Source organism: Tamandua tetradactyla, chromosome 2 (assembly GCF_023851605.1).
Source record: "Tamandua tetradactyla isolate mTamTet1 chromosome 2, mTamTet1.pri, whole genome shotgun sequence".
Classification (NCBI taxonomy): Eukaryota; Metazoa; Chordata; class Mammalia; order Pilosa; family Myrmecophagidae; genus Tamandua; species Tamandua tetradactyla.
In genome coordinates this window covers 30,510,655-30,536,335 of record NC_135328.1, presented here as the reverse complement: position 1 = coordinate 30,536,335, position 25,681 = coordinate 30,510,655, and the positions used below count along the sequence as shown (strand labels likewise).

The window sequence follows — 25,681 nt, the reverse complement described above, 5'->3', positions numbered from 1 at the left end:
GATCCTTTTAGTCTTATTCTACACTGTCAGCCGTCAGTTTCATCTGTGAGATTCTGACATTTTTCTTTGGTAACATATATTGGGGCTATGAATTTTTGAGATCATTGAAATGGGAGGAAAAATCCAATATTAACAGACTGTGTTGAAACCTTCTGTAGCTTAATTGACTGGAATAATCCTGCCATCATTAATAAGATGTACAAGGTATACCTTGGAGATATACCACTGAAGACAAAAGAGGTAGGTCGTTTTAGTTCATTTTCTCATGTCATCATCAAAACTATTTTGTTGATATGAATTATATATATTGATACATTTTCTACTTAGTTATTTTGATTTATAAATCTCCTGGTAGCTTGCTTTACCTGATCCACTGTTTTTAACTCAGGTGCTTAAGAAATGATGATATGTTATTTTATATTAGAGGTCATTAGCCTTTTTTTGGTAAATATTTTAGGTGTTGTAGGCCGTATAGTCTCAACTCAGTTGTGACATGAAAGCAGCCATGGACCGTACCTAATTAATTGTGACTGTGTTTCAGTAAAACTTGATGGACACTGAAATTTGAATTTCATATAATTTTCATGTATAATGACATACTGTTCCTTTGCTTTTTTTTAAAAAAAGTGTGAAAACTACTCTTTCACTCACAGGTTTTACAAAAAACAGGTGGTGGGCCAGATACAGCCCACAGATTAGTTTGCTCGCTCCCTGGTCTGAAATCTAAACAATAGATGGGTTATTCTTGAACCTTGAAATAAAATGTTCGCTTAACACCATAAATTCTGATTAGTGTGCTGTGTTTAAAAGTATTCCCAATCCTAACCCAGACATACAAGGCTTGTTTGATTACTTGCTTGCTATTTAAACTATAAACAGTTGTTTTAAAGTCTTATTGGCTCCAGTCAGACTGAATTGATTGTGGTATCGCAGAAAGAGCAGTGGATTAGAAACAAACAGGCCCTGGACAGGAGCTTTGAATTCTCCATTGATTGGAGGCATGAATGTATCGGAGAGGAGAGCTTTGTCTAATCTCAGGACTTCTCTGGGCATCATGTTCTTTATTAAAAAATGAAGGAGTTGGATTAAAGTGATATTCAGAAACATGGACTCTTAGATGGTCACAGAGACCTTTTTAGAGGGTCTGCAAAGGCAGAGCTTAATAGTAAGATATGATTTGCCTTCTTTACTGTACTGATATTTGAATTGATGTTTCAAAATCAATGGTGGGTATAAATAACAGCTAGAATCATCACGAATCAAAGCTTTGTCTCCAGATGATACCAGCAGTCATTGTATTCTCACCGTCACTCCATCACGGTTTAAATAAAAAAGAAAGTAAAGAAAAATCTAGCTTAACCTAAGATTATCCTTGATGAAGCAATCAGAATTACTGATTTTATTATGTCTTTACTCTGAGTACACATCTTTTTCATATTCTATGTGACAGTATAGGAAACATGTAAAACACTTCTGCATACTGAAGTGGGCTTATGGAAAAACAGTTGTATGTTTAGATGCATAGTGAACTAGCTGCTTTTTTCATGGAGAAGATGCAAAGTGAACTAGCTGCTTTTTTCATGGAGCACCGTTTTTACTTGAAGAGTAGACAGGCAAACTGTTGTTATTGAGACTTGGGTATTTGGCAGATACTGTCTCTAGAATAAGACTGTTGCTTTAAGAAAAAGCAATTAACTGTTGATTGGCAAAGATAAAAGCTGAGCTTTCAAGCAAATATTGGAATTTTTGAATACTTATCTTCAACGTAGTTAGCTTGACAGCTTGTCAGTGCTTGTTGACTTTTCTTATGAGATTGGTGATATTAACATGTGATTCTTTTTGATGTTGCATAATGAAACATTTGCATAATTCAGTGAACCAATATTTTCCAAATGGCCAATGGTATTACAAAAACCTACAAAGGTAAGTGACCCATTCAAAGCACAAGACAGCCTAGTGGAGTTTAGTATAACAGAGTATGAAAAGTTCATTGATATGGTTTCAAAGTATAGCTACCTTTTAAGAAACTATCATTTTTCAAGTTTTGGTGAAATATTAAAGAAGAACATCCACAGTTACTTGAAAAGGCCAAAATCATCCCTATTTTCCAACCACATATCTTTGAGGCCAGGATTTTTTCACATACTTCAACCAAAATAGTGTATCACAGTGGTCTTCTATTAAGGTGGACATTAAAGAGTTATGCAGAAAATGTAAAGCAATGGCATTCTTTTCACTATAATTTAAAAAACATACTGTTAATTTTCATAAAAATATTTATGAACATGTAAAATGGGCTTATTTTTAAAAATATAAATATTTAAAATTTCTCAGTTAATTTTTAATATAGTAAATATCTGTAGGTATACTAATACAAGTAAAAATTCTTTGGAGTCTTGAGTAATTTTTAAGACTATAAAGGGGTCTTGAAACAAAAGTTTGAGAACTGCTGATTTAGATGATCTTTCATGACTTTTTCAGTGAAAATAATTTTGAAATGCTGAGTTGCAATAAAACATATTTTTGACAGGGAGCAGTTCTGAAGCCAGAGCTGAAAAGGGACCCAATCAGTACGAGAGTCAAGTTAAAGATCGTTCCCCATCTCCTTCGTTCTAGACAAGCTGCTGAAACATTCCCAGCTAACATTCAGGTAATTTGTTCTATGTAGAGAGAAATGGCCTACCGACAGCTTCTGTGTCTATTCAATTAGGGAACGAACTTTGTTAATGGATACTCAAGAGGTAGGTTGATTTATATGACAGGAGTTAATATATTCCATCTTTTTTTTTTCTACCTTCACATTAGCTGCAGAAATGATTAAACACATTTTTTATAGAATATACATTGCATGTGGTTACCATTCACTGTAAATACATGGGGATATTACCTTTCAAACTAGTTTTTTTCCATGTGTCTTTTCTCCAAAAATGGTGCAACAGAAACTTAGTCACTTGAATGAAGAAATAATGAGCCATCCTTGAACCCCACATCAAGGCAGTGTGCAAGCCCTCGAGTCTGTCTTCATGTCTTCACTGGTATAATGATGATATTAATTCATATTGCCACATCTTGTTTGGATTATTGCAGTACTCTTCGGCCTTGTCTTCCTACTTTAGTACTCTTGCTTGCATCCAGACTGTTGTCTATGGTACCACTAGAATTATCTTTGTAGTTGGAAATCCTTGTACGCTGTTTACTGGTAAAGGATACAAGCCCCTCTACAAAAATCCTTGGCTTTTTATCTAGGTTGTGACCAGCTCTGGAGGCCAATAGACCTGGGTTTAATTTTGCCATCATTAGTTACACTCTTTTGATCTTAAATAAACTTCAGACTTTTCTTTTTCCTTTTTTTTTTTTTAAATTTTAAAATATTAATTACCATCTATTTTCAGTACACTGCAGTAATGACATTCTTTTGTTCTTCCTCATGCAAAAACATTTTTTAAATTTGTACATTTAGTCACTATCCTTATACACTCTAGGCATTCCTAGATTACACCATCTCAATCTTTATCGTCTATCTTTCTTTGTGATTTCATTTATGCCCAGCCCTCCTCTATTATTCTCATATGCAGCTTCATTCAGTGTTTTAACATAATTGTATTACAGTTAGGTAGTATTGTGTTGTCCATTTCTGAGTTTTTATATTCAGTCCTGTTACACAATCTATATCCCTTCAGCTCCAATTACTCAATATCTTACCCTATTTCTATCTCCTGATGGTCTCTGTTACCAAGGAAATATTCCAGGTTTATTCACTAATGTCAGTTCATATCAGTGAGACCATTCAGTATTTGTCCTTTTGTTTCTGGCTAATCACACTCAGCATAATGTCCTTAAGGTCAATTCATGTTGTTACATACTTCATAACTTTATTCTGTCTTACAGCTGCATAATATTCCATCTTATGTAAATGTCACAGTTTGTTCTGCCAACTGTTGATGGGCATTTTGGCTGTTTCCATCTCTTGGTAATTGTCAATAATGCTGCTATAAACATTGGTGTGTAAATGTCCATTTGTGTCCTTGGCCTCGTGTCCTTTGAGTAGAGACAGCATATAGATGGGTCCTGTTTTTTAATCCATTCTGCCAGACTGTCTTTTGATTGGAGAGTTTAAACCATTAACATTCAGTGTTATTACTGCATGGGTAGTACTTTCTTCTACTATTTTGCCTTCTGGATTTTATATGTCATATCTACTTTTCCTTCTTTTTACCTTTACTCATAGTCTTCCTTTCTACACTCTTCTCCACACCTCTCTCTTCTGTGTTCGTATCTGTCTCTATCTAGTGTTCCCTTTAGTATTTCTAGCAGAGCTGGTCTCTTGGTCACAAATTCTCTCAGTGGTTTTTTGTCTGAAAATGTTTTAATTTCTCCCTCATTTTTGAAGGACAATTTTGCTGGATATAGAATTCTTGGTTGGCAGTTTTTCTCTTTTAATAATTTAAATATATTATCCCACTGTCTTCTTGCCTCCATGGTTTCTGCTGAGAGATCTGCGCATAGTCTTATTGGGCTTCCCTTATATGTGATGGATTGCTTTTCTCTTTCTGCTTTCAAGATCCTCTCTTTCTCTTTGACCTCTGACATTCTGATTATTAAATGTCTTGGAGTATGTCTGTTTGGATCTATTCTCTTTGGGGTATGCTGCACTTCTTGAATCTGTAATTTTAAGTCTTTCATAAGAGTTGGGAAATTTTCAGTGTAATTTCCTCCATTAGTTTTTCTCCTCCTTTTCCCTTCTCTTCTCCTTCTGGGACACCCACAACACGTATATTCATGCGCTTCATATTGTCTTTCAATTCCCTGAGTCCCTGCTCATATTTTTCCATTTATTTCCTATAGTTTCTGTTTCTTGTCGTATTTCTGGTGTTCTGTCCTCCAGTTTTGAAATCCTGTGTTCTGTCTCTCGAAATCTACTATTGTAGGTTTCCATTGTTTTTTTTCATCTCTTTTCTAATGTGTCTTTCATTCCCATAAGTTCTGTGATTTGTTTTTTCACACTTTCAGTTTCTTCTTTTTGTTCTTTCCTTGCCTTCTTTATATCCTCCCTCAATTCATTGATTTGGTTTTTGATGAGGTTTTCCATGTCTGTTTGTACATTCTGAATTAATTGTTTCAGCTCCTGTATGTCATTTGAATTGTTGGTTTGTTCCTTTGACTGGGCCATATCTTCAATTTTCCTAGTGTGATTTGTTATTTTTTGCTGGTGTTTAGGCATTTAATTACCTTAATTAGTTTATTCTGGAGATTGCTTTCACTTCTTTTACCTAGGGTTTTCTTGCTGGATGAATTTGTTGTCTATCTGTTCTTTGACATTCAGTTCATCTTTATCTGGACCTCTGGCTTAAGTTTTGTTTAACAGAGGAGAGTTTTTCAGTTCTTGTTTTCTTGTTTCTTGCTCTGCTTGTATGGTGCCTTTCCCACCCCCCCCACCCCCCAACTTAGGAGGGTCTGCTTAGATATTATATACCCCAGCCAGATTTTCCCAGACCAAACTGGCCTCCTATCAGGAGGAAAGAGTCATCTGCATCGGTTTTCCCTGAGGGTGAGACCCAGCAGGTTGAAAGACTTTCCTGTGAAGTCTCTGGACTCTGTTTTTCTTATCCTGCTCAGTATGTGGTGCTTGTCTGACTGCAGGTCCCACCAGCTTAAGATGATGTGGTACCTTTAACTTTGGCAGACTCTTCCTGCTGGGGGCATGGTGGAGACAGAGGAGAGGTTGTAGGCTGGTTTTAATGGCTTCAAATTACAAGTGTTGGTGTCTGAATTCCTTGATTGAGGGATTCCACCTAGGTGGGGTTTCACCCCTCCCCTGACGAAGGCACAAGCTTCAGATAAGCCCCCAAAAGAGCTCACTTCTGCCTATGCCTGGGGCAGTTGCAGCCTGAAAAGTCCTGCCTCTGTATCCAGAGGCAGTAAAGCCTTTGTAGAAACACAGCCTCAAAAACCTCTGCTTCCTTCTTTTTTATTTTTCTCCCCCTTTTTCTGTCAGTCCTGCCTCCTTGGCGCCACGGCAAAAATGACCAACCTCCACTTTGATCAGGTTCACCTAAGCTGGGGGCCTAATTTTAGTAGTCAGAATTTGTTAATTAGTTCCACAATTGGCGTTTGATTGTGCCCAGTCCCTGCTGCTGGTAAAGTCTTTTCCTTTCCCCTCTGGGAAGTGGCCTGTGGGGGAGGGGCACTGGCCGCTGCAGCTTTGGGAACTCACAGTTCTGGGGGACTCGCAGCTGGTCCAGCTGGTTCAGACTGGGGTACGCTGTGTGTCTGGTCACTATCGTGGCTCCGGGAGCTGTTCTGTACTGTCTCTGGTTATTTAGTAGTTGTTCTGGAGGACGAACTAAAATGCACATGTTGTTAAGCCGCCATCTTGACCCTCCTTTTTTTTTTTTTAAAAGAAAGAAAAGTCTGTAAAATGGGAGTAGTAATAGCACCTACCTCATAGTGATATTGTGGGGGGAATAATGGGATAATGGATAAAAATGAACGAAGTAATGAAAGATATAGCTTGGAAATTGTATTAGTGTGTTAAGCTGCCAGAATGCAATATATTAGAAATGGAATGACTTTTATAAAGGGAATTTATTAAGTTGCAAGTTTGTAGTCCTAAGGTTATAAAAATAACTAAAGCATCCAGAGAAAGATACCTTGACTCAGGAAAAACCGATGGGTCCAGAACACCTCTCTCTGTGGGAAAGACATGTGACTGGCATCTGCTGGTCCTTTGGTGTCTTGTTTCAGCTTCCCTAAACATCTGCATCTCATGTTGAATCTGTCCCTTCTGTACGTTTTTTCCAAAATAGCCCCCTCTTAAAGGACTCTGGTAGATAGGTGGATTAAGACCCACCTTGAATGGGTAGAGATACATTTTCATGGAAACTACTTAATAAAACCCTTAAAAAAATGGGTAGAGATACATTTTCATGGAAACTACTTAAAAAAAGATCCACCCAACAGTATTGAATGAGGATTAAAGAACATGGCTTTTCTGGGTTACACAACAGTTTCAAACTGGCACAGGAATTGATGGGATAGAATTCAGTGGAATAATGGATAGAAAGTTTAGAGCACAGTGGCTGGTACTCATTAGTTATTAAATTCTCTGTAAATAATGAAACATTAGCAGTTATCTTCCTTCTGATCTCATCTCTTGCCTACACTCAACTCCCACCTCCCACCCTGCCCTGCATCTTATGTTCCAAAAAAGATTGTAGCTTCTTAAATTTGCTGTTTTCATGTCTGTGTGTTTCCACTCATGATGCTTTCCCTGCCTGGAATGGCTTCCCTCCCTCTCTGAGCCTGGTAAATACCTACTCAGTGCACCACCATCTGAAATGTTCCTATTTCCTGCCTCTCTTTGCACACTCTGCATTTTGCTTTTACTCTGTGGTGGACCCAGACTTTTATCTTAGCATCTCTCTCTTGAGGCTGATTTGTTTATGTGGCTATTTTTCCCTTCTGATTTAATAAAACGTTTATTCTTGGTGTTTGGCTTATAGAGGTACTCCAGTAATTGAAATTTCAAATATTCAGTTCTTTCTTCATCAACATTGTAATTGTCCCATAGCTTTAGATTTTAGCATCCAAGCAGTTTCTCAGTGTCTTGATAATTTTGGCTCAGAAAATATAGTTGTTGTAATACTGCATTGGTTAATAAGCTGTGAGAATTTTGACAAAATATTCATTGAATTCCTAAAGTTGTAGACTTTATTTGTACTTATTTATGTATTTTGAAAATAAGTCCAGCTCAAACTGATTATATTTAAACCAAACTCAAAGTGATTAAAATGGGAAAACTCAAAGTGATTAAAATGGGAAATTTTGTGTGGTATGTATGTTACCAGAATAAAAATAAAAAACACCGTAGAACTGTACAATACAGGAAGTGATCCATAATACAAACTATGGACTTTTGTTAATAAATATGATGATATTGGCTCATCAGTTATCACGAATGTACTGTACTAATACAAAGTGTTAATAGTAGGGAAAACTGTGTGAGAGGGGGGTAATTGGGAACTTTGTACTTTCTGCATGAGTTTTCTGTAAATCTCCTGCTGTAAATATTAAAAAAAAAAATACACAGCTCGTCCTTTATCAATAAACATTCTTCCTTTTCTTATCCATTTCTAATGATGGTGTCTTAGTTTGCCAGGTCTTCTATAACAAAATACCATAACTGGTTGGCTTAAACAAAATGAGTTTTATTGGCTTGTAGTTTGGAAGCTAAGACCAAAATTGGCAGGCTATGCCTTCTCCTAAGTCTGTAGTGTTTTGTTGGTAGCTTCCTGGCAATCAGTTTCTACCTCTGTTACATTGCAAGTTGTCTCTTTCTGTCTCCTGTGGCTTGTACTTTTGTGTCCAAATTTCCTTTACTCACAAGGACGCCAGTCATTTCAGATTAAGGCCCACCCTGATTCATTTTGACCTCATCTATTTTTTTTTTTTTTTTAACATGGGCAGGCACTGGGAATCGAACCCGGGTCCTCTGGCATGGCAGGCAAGCATTCTTGCCTGCTGAGCCACTGTGGCCCACCCTGACCTCATCTTAATAGGATTTTCAAAGAGCGTTTTTACAGATGAGTTCACACCCACAGGACCAGCGATCAGGACTTGAACTTGCCTTTGTGGGGGATGTTATTCAGTCTACCACAGATGGCAAGACTATCCTCCTACATAGTTTGCAGTGCCCTTTCTTCACAAGTCTGTCAGTCACAAAGTCCTCTAAGGTATCTTGCAGATGAGCCTCTTTTGTGGTATCAATACTAGGCATACATTACCTCCCACAGAGTATTAGCTTTCTAATAGAATCTTTTTGCTTCTGTAATGTCATCTATCAGATTTTCTGAAGTATCTTAACCTATATCATTTTTTAATGTCGGTACCTTCTAACTCTTCAACAAGACTGAGCTGCCTTTTTTTTTTTTTTTTTGTGCAAGGTCTGAGGACCTTTATTATAGTTTGTTCTGAATGACTGCGTGTAAAGATGATTTCCTAGTTTCCCTAAAATGATCTTAACTCCTAGTGTCGGTGTTTGTTACGGAGTAGCAGAACCGTGTTGTACAACAGGGTGAATTTGTCTGCTCTCTGCTGCTGCCTTGTGGTAGTCTGGTGAGATTAACCTTTGTCATTCCACAGACTATCAGTTGGTTTTCTATGTTCGTTAGCTCATAATATTTCTCTATATTAAAAAGAATTACATTTGTTCTGAAGAACATGGTGTAGTACAAAGAGTTTGCTGTGAATCCTGACCAATATTTGAAATTAGTAAATTGCTATTCTTGTTGATTGGTGTTCTTGACATTATTCCTTTCTCATAGGTTGTGTATGATGGACTTTTTGGTGCAAATACAAATTCAAAATTGAGAACATTATCTCTGCAGTTTGTGCATCACATTTGCATAACGTAAGTTTTTTGAACTATTTATGACATGTTCAAGCTGTTGGAATGATCAAGTGACAGATTATTTTAATTTATTTCAGTTTTGTCTTCTAATTATTTTAAGTAATCATCTGAAATGATGTGTACTTATGAGATTTTTTTATATTACATTAGGAGTAATTTGTTTATGTATGTATGTTTTTTTGTTTTTTTGTTTTTTGTTTTTAAGCTGTCCAGAAATCAAGATTAAACCATTAGGTCCAATGCTTTTGAATGGCCTTACCAAGCTAATTAATGAATATAAAGAAGTAAGTGACTTGTCTTTGAAATTTTGTTAGCATTTTATATGCTAAAGAATTTTTTAAAATAAATCTTTCTGGTTTACATGTTGTCATTAAAAATTTGCCGTTGTTCATCATTTCTTAGTAGTTTGACTTGAAGTGGTGCAAATTCAGAAATTAATTCCATCTTTTGCTTATTTTTAGAAATGTTTTAAAATTTTTTCTGAAGTTCTTGATGTGTTTTATCACTTCTTTAAATTACGTTTTTAAAATATCAGTTCATTTTATGCTGTTTCTAGGCAAAAAATTATACAAAGATGATTTAAAGGAATTAGTTAAAATTTATTTTATGATTCATTTCCATATGGGACCATTTGAATTTGTTTTGCTTTGGGAAACACTTTTCATTTTTAAGAGCTAAGTTTTACTGATTTCAAAATGCTGTCAAAACATGTATTCAGTAAATTTTTGATTCCTTAAGCTAAGTGATAGGAGGAGCCCTCAGTTTGTAGACTTCTTTTTATTAAAATATTTTTTTATTAGAGAACTTATGGGTCCTGAAGCATGTGACAATATGGGTGAACCTTGAGGACATAATGCTGACTGAAATAAGCCAGACACAAAAGGACAAACTTTGTTTGATTTCAGTTGGTGGATTTTTGGATCTTGTTTTTCCTAGCGGTATATGTTTTACCATCTCAGATATTCCAAGGGGAATTTGTAAAGTTTTAAAATTAGTTAGCATTTTTTCCCTAAGTATTAGCTGGATGTGAATTATATTTGCAGTAGTATAGTGATCAAGAGTCTACCCTTTGGAGTTGAGTTTGAATCCAAGTTTTCCTCTTTGATGAGTTATTTACATTCTTTGGAACTCTGTTCTTCCCCTGAAAAATGAATATAGTAGTACTTGTCTCATAGGATTACTGTGAGGATTAAGTAAGATGATGCACAATAATCGTTCAGCACAGTGAAGGCATGTTAGTAGATATTGTCAATGAAAAGCTGTTCACTCATTATGCAGCTTTGGGGTGGTCTTAGGTCTGGCTTTTCTCCCTTCTTTCTCTTATTGAGTAGTCCTTGCATGGTTTTTAATGCCTAGGGAACCTTTCAGATTATGTTTATGGCACTGATAGTTGTATGTTTTGTTCTCTTTTTTGGGGGAAGGGGGGCGGTGCATGGTCCGGGAATCAAACCCGGTCTCTTGCATGGAAAGCAGGCATTCTAACACTGAACCACTCGTGTACCCTGATAGTTGTATGTTTTGGAGCAGTTGGCAGAAATAAAAATGCTTTTTTCTTTTCTGGGAGAAAATATACTTAAAAATTAGTCAGATCAGATAAACCATAAGGCCGAATTCTCTCACATCCAAATGACACGTATGTCTTCCCAATGGATGAATCCATAAGCTGTCCATTTAAGTATAGAAAGGTGAGTCCAGTGTAAAGTGTAAAAACTTCAACTGACTATTGGTCTTCATAAAATTGAGTAATTTTGTATCTTGAAGAGGGAATCTCAGGAGGGAATCCCACTAATTCATATGATGACTTTGACCCTTTTAATTTATTTATGGTTGAAGATACAAGGGAAAGCTGTTTATTATGATGCAGATTCTCATATAATTGCACCATAGTTCTGCAAATAGGGGTAAGAGGGGGAGGATCCTAGTCTTTTGGACCAGTGGTTTTAAGTTAAGCTCTTTTCCTAGTGTGTTAAAGGTGAATTTTGGCATTGCAGGTTATAGTGTTGAAATATCCTGCAGTTAATGCCATCTAAGGGAAACTTTTCATTTATGACCACTGTATTTTCCTTTTAGTGTGAGAAGGGGCATGAGGTTTGTTTTATTTTTCCTTTTAGAAATGTGATGGATTCCAGGCTTGAACATTTTGTGTTTTCTTGTTCTAAGCATTGTGTATTTAGGCAGAAAGAGATATAGGCTTAGAAAGGAGTAAAATTATACATGTAATTACAGCAAAAAGGTTTTGTTATTTATTGTGTTTTTATTTTTCTTTTTTTGTTCTTTTTTTTTAATTTCAAGGATCCTAAACTACTGTCAATGGCATATTCAGCTGTTGGAAAACTCTCCAGGTGAGCAAACACTTTTTCAGTGAGAGACATCTATATTCTTGTTGGTAATATTAGAAAATTTATGTGGCATTTAATAATGGATGGAAAATAAATTTGTTGTGGCTTTGTGAAAGGAAATATATTTAATGGCTGTGGATTGTTGAGAAATGTTTTCCTTGTAGAAGGATAAAGATGTGAGATTTTAATTTATATTTGAAAATGTTACCATATTATTGTTGAAATAAAGAATTTGAACTGGGTTGTGTCATAATGGGTTATATGTTTTAATACCCTAGAGATATTTGATCTTAAATGTTCATGTTGCCACTAATGACTGGTTTTTATAATCCAAAAATCAAGGGTTTTCCAGTGATTCTCCTTTCTGATGGTGTTTATATTACAGTTTTCTGTGGCCCTGCTTCCAAAGATAGGTTTTTCCCCCTTCTGCTCAATATGTTTTCCTCATCCCATTTACTCCTGGTGTCGTCATCTTTTACTTTATTTCAAACTAGGGAAATAGAGATATAGGATCTGCATTGACTTGTGCAGACCAGGTCTTATCTTTCTGTATTGTGCAAGGAGCAAAGCTTTCGGTCTGAGGAAAGCATCACCCCAGACCGGCTGATAAAGTACAGCATTGCCAGTAAACCTTGTCTTTTTTGTTTTTTGGCAGACAGTAACAAAGCCCCTTATCATAGTAGACTTTAGTTTTAAATAGTAATTTGGTCTCAATCATCTATTTTCTTTATGTTAAAATCAGAAATATTAACTGAATGCGTGGAATATTCAAGAGGGAATATCTGGCTAATATGTATGTTAATTAAAGGTTACTTGAATGAGACAGTTGGTAGTAAATATTTACTTTTTAACAATTTTGGCTCTTGGAAGGTGTTCTCATGATTAACTTGTGTTCAGAGATGGAATTGCAAGTTCGGGAAAATTGTGTTTAACATTTTCTCTGTTGTTTTCATCTCATGGAAATTTCTGGTAGTAATGATGGTGGTCGTATATTCTTTTACAGTCGGATGCCCCATTTATTCACTAAGGATATAGCTCTTGTGCAGCAGCTTTTTGAAGCTCTGTGTAAGGTAGGAAAACAGCTGGCAAGTTTATGCTTTCTGTTTGGATGCTTACCTGGAAACCCAATGGGAAGGGAAACATATTTATCTTTATAGGAAGAGCCTGAGACTCGACTTGCCATTCAAGAAGCGTTGTCTATGATGGTTGGAGCTTATAGTACTTTGGAAGGAGCGCAGCGGACTCTAATGGAGGCACTTGTGGCTTCATACTTAATAAAGGTAGGACCAACTATGTGGACTATGTTGGCTAGTATAGTATCCACATTTTACATTTTTAAGGACAAAATTTGAATTGCTTTTCTCCTTACCTAATAGTGATAATTAGAAGGAATTTTTATTCTTACTTGGACTGTGGAGGGTGGAAGGGTAGTTCAGTGGTAGAATTCTTGCCTGCCATGCAGGAGACCTGGGTCTGATTCCCAGCCCATGCACTTCCCAAACAAACAAGCAAGCAAACCAACAAATGAAAAACCAAATTAAAAAAAAATTCAGCAAATGGTGCTGCAATAAGGGATGACCCCTTCCACACAGCATACAAAAAAAACCAAAAACAAAAAACCAAACAGAGCTCACTTGGACTGTGATTTATGGTCTCGTTTTAATGCTTTGTGATGAAAATACGATTTTAGGGGAGGAGGAATGGTAGTATTCACAGTGATGTGTACTTGTGTTTTTAAAAGCCTTCCATGTTGGAAACTATTCTTAATCTCATGGCCTCCATATTTGCAGTACTTTGTCTTCTTAAATGGTAATTGATCACTAGAGTCCATTGGATTCCATATGTAACATTAGGTACAAAAGCAGAAGAAAAGATACACAAATTCTCTTATGTCAAAATGAGTCTATAAGAAGTATGCTAGTGCTATCATATGTACCGTTCTATTCATCATTTCTTAGTACATTTGCATCGATTTAGAAAAAGAAATAAAAAGACAACAGAATAAGAATTAAAACAATAATAGAAAGAAAAAAAAACAAAAAAAACAAAAACAAAAAACCTATACCTCACATGCAGCTTCATTCAGTGTTTTAACATAATTGCATTACAATTGGGTAGTATTGTGCTGTCCATTTCTGAGTTTTTATATCCAGTCCCGTTGTACAGTCTGTATCCCTTCATCTCCAATTATCCCTTCTCTCTTTTTTTTTTTTTTTAATTAACGGAAAAAAAGAAATTAACCCAACATTTAGAGATCATACCATTCTACACATGCAATCATTAATTCTTAACATCATCACATAGATGCATGATCATCATTTCTTAGTACATTTGCATTGGTTTAGAAGAACTAGCAACATAACCGAAAAAGATATAGAATGTTAATATAGAGAAAAAAATAAAAGTAATAATAGTAAAATCAAAACTTTCAGACCCCTTTTATTTGTTTTTCATGGAAGGTTTTTGAAAGTGGAAGTTATTTTGAATATAGATAAACACACACATACACACATGTGTAATTAACATTTAAGATATAATATAAAGTAGTATATTATGTATTTGTTTTAGTTCTTTGTGTTCCATTTTTGGTAATAGGAAAGGAGAGGGATTTGAAGAGAAACAGTGCCAAAAAGTATTAATGAGATTAAAATTTGACTGACAGGATTTAATACATTTATATTGAAGGAATTATTAATGGTTCACAAGAATATATGGTTTCTATTGAAACATGGCGGAATTAAACAATTATGTAACATTCAGCATGGTTACTATATAGAGTCTCATTGTCTTATACTATTGGTGTCTAGTACACGTGGTTCAGGGTCATATAATTCTAACTCTGGCCAAAGAATCTTAGGTTTATTTGGAAGCTCATTGGAGTAGAGTACTTAAAACCTCTCCTTGATAACCTGTTATAAATCAAAGATGGCCCCTGCTTATTGGCCTCTGTGTTATTTATCTTTTCGCAACAGGCTAGGACCATTAGTCCAAAGTTCGCTGGCATCAAACTAAAATTCTTACATATTCAGTTCCTTTAAAAATGGCCCAAATGAGCATACATTTAGCTATTTAGAGCCTGCTTTGCAAACCCTGTGAAAGTATACCTACCATTTCCTAGACATAGATAAGAAAACACTTGTGCTGTCCTTTGGAGTGGTCTGATACAGAGACTCTTCATGGTTCTGCTGAGCAGCATCACTTTCATCCAGACACAAGTCTCTTCTCTGGTTCTTCTCTTCCCCTGGATTTCCTTGCCATGCCTCCCCCTTTCAGGGCAGAGGCTTCTTGGCCTCCCCTGGAAGGTCTCTTGCTAGGAGAGAACTCTTATGCAAACCTGCCCAGGTACTGCCTAAATACAGCTCATGTGTGCTGCTGCCATCTCCTGGTCATGTCTTTTCATTGCTCAGTTCCGAAATCTTTGAACTTGCTCCATCTCATTAGGAAATTTGGTGCCCCACTGATCTGAAAGCACAAAAACGTATTGTCAACCTCTAGGGTATGGCTATAATGCTTGGGGGTGCTGGTTTATATTCATTAAGAGCAAACCTTGTAACAATATTAGCAAGCCAAAGCTAATTTCCTTTCTCTATCAACAGAATGTAACCACTAAATCATATAATTTGGACTGGTCCTTAATATCATTGCTTTTTTTTTTTTTAATTGGTAAATCCTCACACAATATCATCACATAGTTGTGTATTCATCACCATGATGATTTTTAGAACATTTGCATCACTTCAGAAAAGAAAAATGAGAAAAGAAAAAACTCATACATCCCATATCCCTTAACCCTCCCTCTCATTGATCACTAATATCTCAATCTACCCAATTTATTTTACCCTTTATCCCCCCTACTATTTATTTATTTTTTAATCCATATTTTTTGACTTGTCTGTCCATACCCTGGGTAAAAGGAGCACCAGACAGAAGGTTTTCATAATCATACAGTCACTTTGTAAAAGTTATATCTTTATACCGTCGTCTTTAGGAATCAAGGCTACTGGAACACAGCTCAACAGTTTCAGGTACTTCCCTTCAGCCACTCCAATAGACCCTTAACTAAAAAGGGTTATCTGTATAATGCATAAGAATAACCTCCAGGATAACCTCTCAACTCTGTTTGAAATCTCTGAGCAACTGAAACTTTATTTTGTCTCATTTCTCTCTTCCCCCTTTTGTTCAAGAAGACTTTCTCAGTACCATGATGCCAGGTCATGGCTGATCCTGGGAGTTCTGCCTACTTTGCCAGGGAAGTTCGCATCCCTGGGAGTCATGTCCTGCATAGGAGGGAGGCCAATGAGTTCACCTGCTGAGTTGCCTTTGAGAGAGAGGCCACATCTGAGCAACAAAAGAAGTTCTCTGGGGGTGACTCTTAGGCCTAATTTTAAGTAGGCGTAGTCTGTCCTTAGCAGAAATAATTTTCATAGGGGCAAACCCCAAGGTCAAGGGCTTAGCCTATTGATTTGGTTGCCCCCACTGCTTGTGAGGATATCAGAAATTCTCCAAATGGGGATGTTGAATATTTCCTCCTTTCTCCCCAGTTCCCCAAGGGGACCCTGTAAATATTTCTTTATTCACTGCCAAAATTACTCTGGGATTTATCGGGGCATCACACTAATCTAGACAAACCAACAAGATCTCATGCTGTATTCAAGAATACATGTACTTATGGTATTCAACTAAACTGACCATACAAGTTAAATTAGGTAATGTGCTACCCAAAATATAAATTTTGCATCAACTAAGTATCTCTCCCTTTGGTCTCAAACAGAGATTGAAGTTTTAAAATATGGACTGTATCAGTCTTTCCCTGTATTCTGTTCTATCCAGATTGACATCATTCATATCTCTAGTTGAAGTCTCATCCCTTTTTCAACTTTTTAAACATTTCCTGTATGGGGTACTGCTGACTTTCATACCTTCATAGCTCTAACTCAGATGTCACATAAATACCCAAAGTTTTTGGGAACCACCATGTTATAAAGAAACAGCTCAGCATCTCAGAATTTAGAAGTAACAGTTTCAAGTCCTAAATATACATGACTGCTATAAGAACTTAGAATTTGGGACCCTTTGCAGTGGGCCCCAACCTGATAACCCATGCTCTCGACTTTAGTTCACCAAGTTTTTATATTATAATTAGTTCATATGATAGAAGCATGATAATATTTGTCTTTTTGTTCCTGACATTTCATTCAACATGCAGTCCTTAAGGTTCATACACCTAGTTGCATGCCTCACAACTTCATCCCTTCCTGCAGCTGCTCAGTAGTCCAGTGTATGTATACACCACAGTTCACCCTTCCATTCCTTAATCTTGTACCCTTAGGCCACCTCCATCCATTGTGAATCTGGAACACTGCCATGAGAAACACCAGTGTTCAAATGTCCATTCGTGTCCCCACACTCAGTTCCTCCAGGTATATATTGAGCAAAGAGTTGCAAGATCATATGGCAACCCCACCTCTATGTTACCAGACAAAGGCCATGGATTCTTTTGCCCAATGCACTCAGTAACCAATTTCTAAAACACTGGGGTTTCAAAGAGGGAGAGTTTATTACTGGGTGTGTAGTAGGAGATCAAATGGACTATCAGTCCAAAGTCTGTCTCCAGTAATTCTGATAGTTTTATTAGAGGAAAAGATGGGCAGGGTCTAAGGTAATGAGCACAGTGGCCCCAAATGATGTAATTAAAGATAATCTAATTATTGAGCATGCACAGATTGATTACATGCTTAGTCACAGAACATGTTTAAGAAAATGGTGGAATGAGGTATAGGAGATTGTAGGTTAAAGTCTAAGCTACTGTGCATATCAGGTAGGTCTACGCTGGTTAGATCCAGTCTCAGTTATCAAGAAAACTTTAGATTTGGGGTATGTTAGTTCTGGGCTGACCCGAGGCCCTCATTAATAAATACGAGGGCTATTTTCAGTAATTAGAAGACTCTGAAGTTGAAACGCTGGATAACTGGGTACAAATCAAGGTTAGTCACAAGGTTTTTGCAATCATAGGGACAGAAGATAAGCACCACACAGTCATTATCAGAGATCAAGGCAGCGGTGTTACAATTTAGAGATTTCAGGCATTTCTCTCTGTTTACTCCAATATACCAGGTAATTAAAAGTAATATCTACATAATAATTCAGTAATCAGTCATCGCTTAAATCCTGATTTCTTGGTTATACCTGGTCTCCTGTGGAACCCCCACACTACTCTCCAAGGGGCTGCACCTCTCAGTTTCCCTTCCGACAGAATATCATTGCTTTTTAATTTAGCTCAAGGAATGCTAAATATGAAGAATATCAAAATGAATGGAACAGTCTTTTTTAATATCTCTTTCATTTCACTTATGCTTGTGGCTTGGGGGAAGGTACATGAGAATAAAGCTTCAGAATCAATAGATAATAAAACTGCTTTTCTGGTTACACTTTGTATCCATAGGTTATTAATTGATTAAAGTTAATATAATTATGTAGTTGAAGCTTTGTTTTGTAGTCTATTTTAACTGTAGAAATAATATAAAAAAGTTGTAGATATTTTGTTTCATCTTTGAAGGGATTTCGCTTAACCTGTTTGTGTGCGATTCAAAATACATACAGGTGAAATTCTTTTGATTAGTGTGACTGTGAGATTGGGAGTTGAGGAAGCAGGTGGTGGCCAGAGGGAGTGGGAGTGGGAGTGGAAAAACCCTGAAACTTTCTGAATAAGGCTGATCACATGGGTTGAGCTGACACGTACATGTACTTTTATTTGTTTATTTATTTTTATTTATTTTTAATTTTTATTAGTAAAACCAACATACAATATGAACATTCTTTTTATCACATAGTTATATATTCATCATCATGATCATTTCTTAGAACATTTGCATCAATTCAGAAAAAGAAATAAAAATAAAACAGAAAAAAAATTCATATGTGCCATACCCCATACCCCTCCTATTCATTGATCTAGCATTTCAATCTACTAAATTTATTTTGACATTTGTTCCCCTTATTATTTATTTATTTTTAATCCATATGTTTTACTCATCTGTCTGTAAGATAGATAAAAGAAGTATCAGACACAAGGTTTTCACCATCACACAGTCACGTTGCAAAAGCTGTTATCATTATACAATCATCTTCAAGAAACATGGTTACAGGAACACAGCTCTACGTTTTCAGGCAGTTTCCTCCAGCTTCTCTGTTATGCCTTAACTATAAAGGTGATATCTGTTTAATGTGTAAGAATAACCTCCAGGGTAACTTCTTGACTCTGTTTGAAATCTCTCAGCCATTGACACTTTATTGTGTCTCATTTCGCTCTTCCCCCTGTTGGTGGAGAAAGTTTTCTCATTCCCTTGGTGCTGAGTGTCAGCTGATTCTAGGATTTCTGTCCCACATTGCCAGGAAGGTCCGCACCCCTGGGATTCATGTCCCATGTAGAGAGGGGGAGGGCAGTGAGTTTGCTTGTTGTATTGGCTGAGAGAGAGAGGCCACATCTGAGCAGCAAAAGAGGTTCTCTGCAGGTGATTCTTAGGCCTAATTTCAAGTAGGCTTAGCCTATCCTTTGAGGGGTTAAATGTCATATGAATAAACCCAAAAATTGAGGGTTGAGCCTATTGCTTTGGTTGTACCCACTGCTTGTGAGAATATCAAGAATTCTCCACTTGGGGAAGTAGAATTTTCTCCCTTTCTCACCATTCCCCCAAGGGAACTTTACAAATACTTTTTTATTCACTGTTCAAATCCTTCTGGGATTTATCGAGGCATCACTCTGGATAAATGTACAAAATCTCATGCCCTACTCAAGGATCCATGTACTTATGGTGTTCAATTAAGCTGTCTACATGAGTTACAATAGGAAATGCACTAGTCAAAATATAGATTTTGTACCAAATAAACATTTTTTGCTTTAGTCTCACACATAAGTTAAAGTTTTAAAATAATAATTACCATGTTTTCAACACCCTGCATTATTGACATTCCTTTGTTCTTCCTTATGCAAAAACAATTTTTAAATTTGTACTTTTAGTTACTATCACTTACTACACTCCAAGCATTCCTAGATTATACAATCTCAGTCTTTATCGTCTATCTTTCTGATTCATTGGTGCCTCTAGCCCTCCTCTCTCTATCATAATCACATTCAGCTTCATTCAGTGTTTTAACATAATTGGATTATAGTTAGGTAGTATTGTGCTGTCCATTTCTGAGTTTTTACATTCTCCTGTTGCACAGTCTGTTTCCCTTAAGCTCCAATTACCCAATATCTTACTGTATTTCTATCTCCTGATGGTCTCTGTTAGCAATGAAATTCTCCAAGTTTTTTATTCACTAATGTCAGTTCATATCAGTGAGACCATACAGTATTTGTCCTTTTGTTTCTGGCTAATCTCACTCAGCATAATGTCCTTCAGGTCCATCCATGTTGTTACATACTTCATAACTTTATACTGTCTTATGGCTGCATAATATTCCATTGTATGTATATACCACAGTTTGTTTAATAACTCGTCTATTGATGGACATTTTGACTGTGTCTATTTCTTGTCAATTGTAAATAATGCTGCTATAAACATTGGTGTGCAAATGTCTGTCTGTGTCTTTTTCCGCTTATGTCCTTTGAGTGGATACCTAGCAATGGTATTGCTGGGTCATGTGGCAATTCTATATTTAGCTTTTTGAGGAACCGTAACACTGCCTTCCACAGCAGGTGTACCATTTGACATTCCCACCAACAGTGAATAAGTGTGCCTCTTTCTCCACATCCTCTCCAGCACTTGTCATTTTCTGTTTTATTGATAATGGTCATTCTGGTGGGTGTGAGATGATTTCTCATTGTGATTTTGATTTGCATTTCTCTAATAGCTGGAGAAGTTGAACATCTCTTCATGTGCCTTTTGGCCATTTGTATTTCCTCTTCTGAGAAGTGTCTGTTCAAGTCTTTTTCCCATTTTGTAATTGATTGTGTTTTTGTTGTTGAGTTGAACTATCTGTCTATAAATTCTGGATACTGGACCTTTATTGGATATATAGTTTCCAAATATTGTTTCCCATTGTGTAGGCTGTCTTTTTACTTTCTTGATGAAGTCCTTGATACGCAGAAGTGTTGAATTTTGAGAAGTTCCATTTCTTTCTTCAGTGCTCTTGCTTTGGGTGTAAGGTCTAGGAAACCACCTCCTAGTATAAGATTCATAAGATATTTCCCTATATTTTCTTCTAATAGTTTTATGGTCTTACATCTAATATTTAGATCCATTTTGAGTTAATTTTTGCATAGGGTGTGAGATATGGATCCTCTTTCATTCTTTTGCATGTAGATATCCAGTTCTCTAGGCACCATTTATTGAAGAGACTGTTCTGTCCCAGATGAGTTGACTTGACTGCCTTATCAAAGATCAATTGTCCATAGATGAGAGGGTCTGTATCTGAACACTCTATTCTATTCCAGTGGTCAGTATGTCTATCTTTATGCCAGTACCATGCTGTTTTGACTACTGTAGCCTTGTAATATGCCTTAAGGTCAGGTAGCATGAGGCCTCTGACTTCATTTTTCTTTCTCAGGATACTTTCATCTATTAGGGGCACCCTGTCTTTCCAGATAGATTTGGTTATTGGTTTTTCTATTTCTGAAAGCAAGTTTTTGGGATTTTGAATGGTATTGCATTGAATCTGTAAATCAATTTAGGTATAACTGACATCTTAAGTATATTTAGTCTTCCAATCCATGAACACGGTATACCCTTCCATTTATTTAGGTCTTCTGTGATTTTTTAAAATAATTTCTTATAGTTTTCTATGTATAGCTCTTTTATCTCTTTAGTTAACTTTATTTCTAAATATTTTATTCTTTTGGTTGCAATTGTAAATGAAATTTTTTCATGATTTCCCCCTCAGATTGCTCATTACTAATGTATAGAAACACTACAGATTTTTGAGTGTTGATCTTGTAACCTGCCACTTTGCTGTACTCATTTATTAGCTCTAGTAGTTTTGCTGTGGATATTTCAGGGTTTTTAACATATAGTATCATATCATCTGCAAACAGTGAGAGTTTTACTTCTTCCTTTCCAATTTTGATGCCTTGTATTTCTTTTTCTTGTCTAATTGCTCTGGCTAGAACTTCCAACACAATGTGGAAAAACAGTGGTGATAATGGACATCCTTGTTTTGTTTCTGATCTTAGGGGGAACGTTTTCCATTTTTCCTCATTGAGGATGATGTTACCTGTGGGTTTTTCATATATTCCCTTTATCATGTTGAGAAAGTTCCCTTCTATTCCTATCCTTTTAAGTGCTTTCAACAAGAAAGGATGTTGAATTTTGTCAAATGCCTTTTCTGCATCAATCGAGATGATCATGTGATTTTTCTGCTTTGATTTGTTGATATGGTGTAGTACATTAATTGATTATGTTGAACCATCCTTGCATACCTGGGATGAATCCTACTTGGTTATGGTATATAATTCTTTTAATATGCTACTGGATTTGATTTGTAAGACTTTTGTTGAGAATTTTGTGTCTATATTCATAAGAGAGATTGGTCTGTAGTTTTCTTGTCTTGTAATATCTTTGTCTGGCTTTGGTATGAGGGTGATGTTGGCTTCGTAGAATGAGTTAGGTAGCTTTCCCTCCTCTTCAGTTTTTTGAAAGAGGATTGGAACTAATTCTTTCTTGAATATTTGGTAGAATTCACATATGAAGGCATCTGGTCCTGGACTTTTCTTTTTGGGGAGTTTCTTAATGACTGATTCAATTTCTTTACTTGTGATTGGTTTGTTGAGAATGTCTATTTCTTCTCGAGTCAAAATTGGTTGTCCATGCCTTTCTAGAAAGTTGTCCATTTCATCTACATTGTTTTGTTTATTAGCATAAAATTGTTCATAGTATCCTGTCATTGCTTCCTTTATCTCTGTGGGGTCAGTGGTTATATATCCTCTTCCATTTCTGATCTTATTTATTTGCATCCTCTCTCTTCTTCTTTTTGTCAGTCTTGCTAGGGGTCCATCAGTCTTACTGATTTTCTCAGCTTCTGCTTTTATTGATTTTCTCAATTGTTTTCATGTTCTCAATTTCATTTATTTCTGCTCTAATCTTCATTACTTCTTTCCTTTTGCTTGCTTTGGGGTTAGTTTGCTGTTCTTTCTCTAGTTCTTCCAAGTGGACAGTTAATTCCTCGATTTTTTGCCCTTTCTTCTTTTTTGATATAGGCATTTATGGCAATAAATTTCCCTTTTAGCACTGCCTTTGCTGCATCCCAAAAGTTTTGATATGTTGTGTTTTCATTTTCATTTGCCTCAAGATATTTACTGATTTCTCTTGTAATTTCTTCCTTGACCCACTGGTTGTTTAAGAGTGTGCTGTTGAGCCTCCATACATTTGTGAATTTTCTGGCAGTTTTTTTTTTGGGGTACATGGTTTGGGAATCAAACCTGGGTCTCCTGCATGAGTGGCGGACATTCTAACCACTGAACTACCCGTACACCCAACTCTGCTTATTATTGATTTCCAATTTCATTCCTTTATGATCTGAGATAGTTAAATTAATTGGACTTGCTTTATAACCCAGCATGTGGGTTTATCCTTGAGAATGATCCATGAGCACTTGATAAAAAGGTATATCCTGCTGTTGTGGGGTGTAATGGTCTATAAATGTCTGTCTTGCTCATTTATTGTATTATTTAAATTCTCTGTTTGTTATTGATCCTCTGTGTAGATGTTCTCTCCATTGATGAGAGTGGGAAATTGCAGTTTCTAGCTATTATGTTAGATGTGTCTGTTTCTCTTTTCAGTGTTTTCAGTGTTTGCCTCATGTATTTTGGAGCATTCTGGCTTGGTGCATAAATATCTATGATTGTTATGTCTTGTTGAATTGTTCCTTTTATTAATACATAGTGTCCTTCTTTATCTCTTTTAACTATTTTACATTTGAAGTCTAATTTGTTGGATATTAGTATAGCTACTCCTGCTCTTTTCTGATTGTTAATTGCATGAAATATCTTTTCCCAACATTTCACTTTGAACCTATGTTTATCTTTGGGTCTATGATGCGTTTGCTGTAGACAGCATATAGATGTGTCCTGTTTTTTAACCCATTTTGCCAGTCTATGTCTTTTGACTGGGCAGTTTAATCCATTAACATTTAGTGTTATTACTGTAAGGGCAGTACTTTCTTCTACCATTTTGCCTTTTGGATTTTATATGTCATATCTAATTTTCCTTCTTTTACCTTTACAAATGAAATAGTCTTCATTTGTACCTTGTTCTCCATACCTCTCTCTCCTGTCTTTTCATTTCTGTCTCTAGTACTCCCTTTAGTATTTCTTGCAGAGCTGGTCTCTTGGTCACAGATTCTCTCTGTGATTTTTATCTGAAAATGTTTTAATTTGTCCTTCATTTCTGAAGGGCAGTTTTGCTGCGTATAGAATTCTTGGTTGGCGGTTTTTCTATTTTAGTAATTTAAATATATCATCCCACTGTCTTCTTGCCTCTGTGCTTTCTGCTGAGAAATCGACGCAGGGTCGTATTGGGCTTCCCTTGTATGTAATAGATTGCTTTTCTCTTGCTGTTTTCAAGATTCTCTCTTTTCCTTTGACATCTGACATTCTGAATAGTGTCTTGGAGTATGTCTCTTTAGATCAATTCTGTTTGGGGTATGCTGCACTTCTTGGATCTGTAATTTTAAGTCTTTCACAAGAGCTGGGAAATTTTTAGTGATATTTCCTCCATTAGTTTTTCTCCTCCTTTTCCCTTCTCTTCTCCTTCTGGGACACCCACAACATGTATATTTGTGTTTCATGTTGTCATTCAATTCCCTGAGTCCCTGCTCATATTTTTCCATTCTTTTCCTATATTTTCTTTTGCTTGTCAGATTTCACATCCCATTCTCCATTTCACTAATCTTACCTTCTGCCTCTTGAAATCTGACATTGTAGGTTTCCATTGTTTTTTTCATCTCTTCTGCTGTGCTTTTCATTCCCATAAGTTCTGTGATTTGTTTTTTCAGACTTTAGATTTCTTCTTTTTGTTCATTCCTTGCCATGTTTATATCCTCCCTCAGTTCACTGATTTTCTTTTTGATGAGGTTTTCCATGTCTGTTCAAACATTAGGAATTAATTGTTTCAACTCCTGTATCTCATTTGAATTGTTTGTTTGTTCCTTTGACTGGGCCATATCTTCAATCTTCCTAGTGGGATTTGTTATTTTTGCTGGCGTTTAGAGTTTAGTTACCTTAATTAGTTTAATGTGGAGATTGTTTTTACTTTTTTTAACCTAGGATTTTCTTACTGGATGACTTTGTTGTCTGTCTCTTTTTTGACTTTCAGTTCAGCTTATTCTGGACCTGTAGCTTAGGTTTTGTTTAACAGAGGAGAATTTTTCAGTTCTTGTTTTCTTCTTTCTTGCCCTGCTTGTATGGTGCCTTTTTTTCCCCACCTTAGGAGGGTCTAGTTAGGTATTATAGACCCCAGCCAGATTTTCCCATACCAAAGTGGTCTCCTGTCAGGAGGAAAGAGTCACCTATGTCAGTTTTTCCTGAGAGTGAGACCCAGCATATTGAAAGACTTTCCTATGAAGCCTCTCAGCTCAGTTTTTCCTATCCTGCCTAATATGTGGTGATTGTCTGCCTGTGGGTCCCACCAGCATAAGGTGATGCAGTACTTTTTTTATTATTATTAATTAAAAAAAAATTAACAACAAACAAAACAATAAGATATTCCATTCTACATATATAATCAGTAATTCTTAATATCATCACAGTTGCATATTCCTCATTTCTTAGAACATTTGCATCGATTTAGAAAAAGAAATAAAAAGAGAACAGAAAAAAATAAAACGATAATAGAGAAAAAAAAGTTATACATACCATACTCCTTACCCCTCACTTTCATTTACCACTAGCATTTCAAACTAAATTTATTTTAACATTTGTTCCTCTTATTATTTATTT

General features: G+C 36.1%; 1 protein-coding gene across 3 annotated transcripts in view; it reads left to right on the top strand.

Annotated features, from left to right (window-relative positions):
- Window positions 1–25,681, top strand: part of ECPAS (Ecm29 proteasome adaptor and scaffold) — a 171,809-nt gene that overhangs the window by 82,332 nt on the left and 63,796 nt on the right. For all 3 annotated transcript variants that reach the window (XM_077141840.1, XM_077141855.1, XM_077141847.1), the window contains 7 exons: window positions 159–240; window positions 2,531–2,650; window positions 9,324–9,409; window positions 9,615–9,693; window positions 11,702–11,751; window positions 12,752–12,818; window positions 12,906–13,028. In XM_077141840.1, the coding sequence (XP_076997955.1) occupies window positions 159–240; window positions 2,531–2,650; window positions 9,324–9,409; window positions 9,615–9,693; window positions 11,702–11,751; window positions 12,752–12,818; window positions 12,906–13,028 (607 nt within the window). The remainder of the gene's footprint in view (window positions 1–158; window positions 241–2,530; window positions 2,651–9,323; window positions 9,410–9,614; window positions 9,694–11,701; window positions 11,752–12,751; window positions 12,819–12,905; window positions 13,029–25,681) is intronic.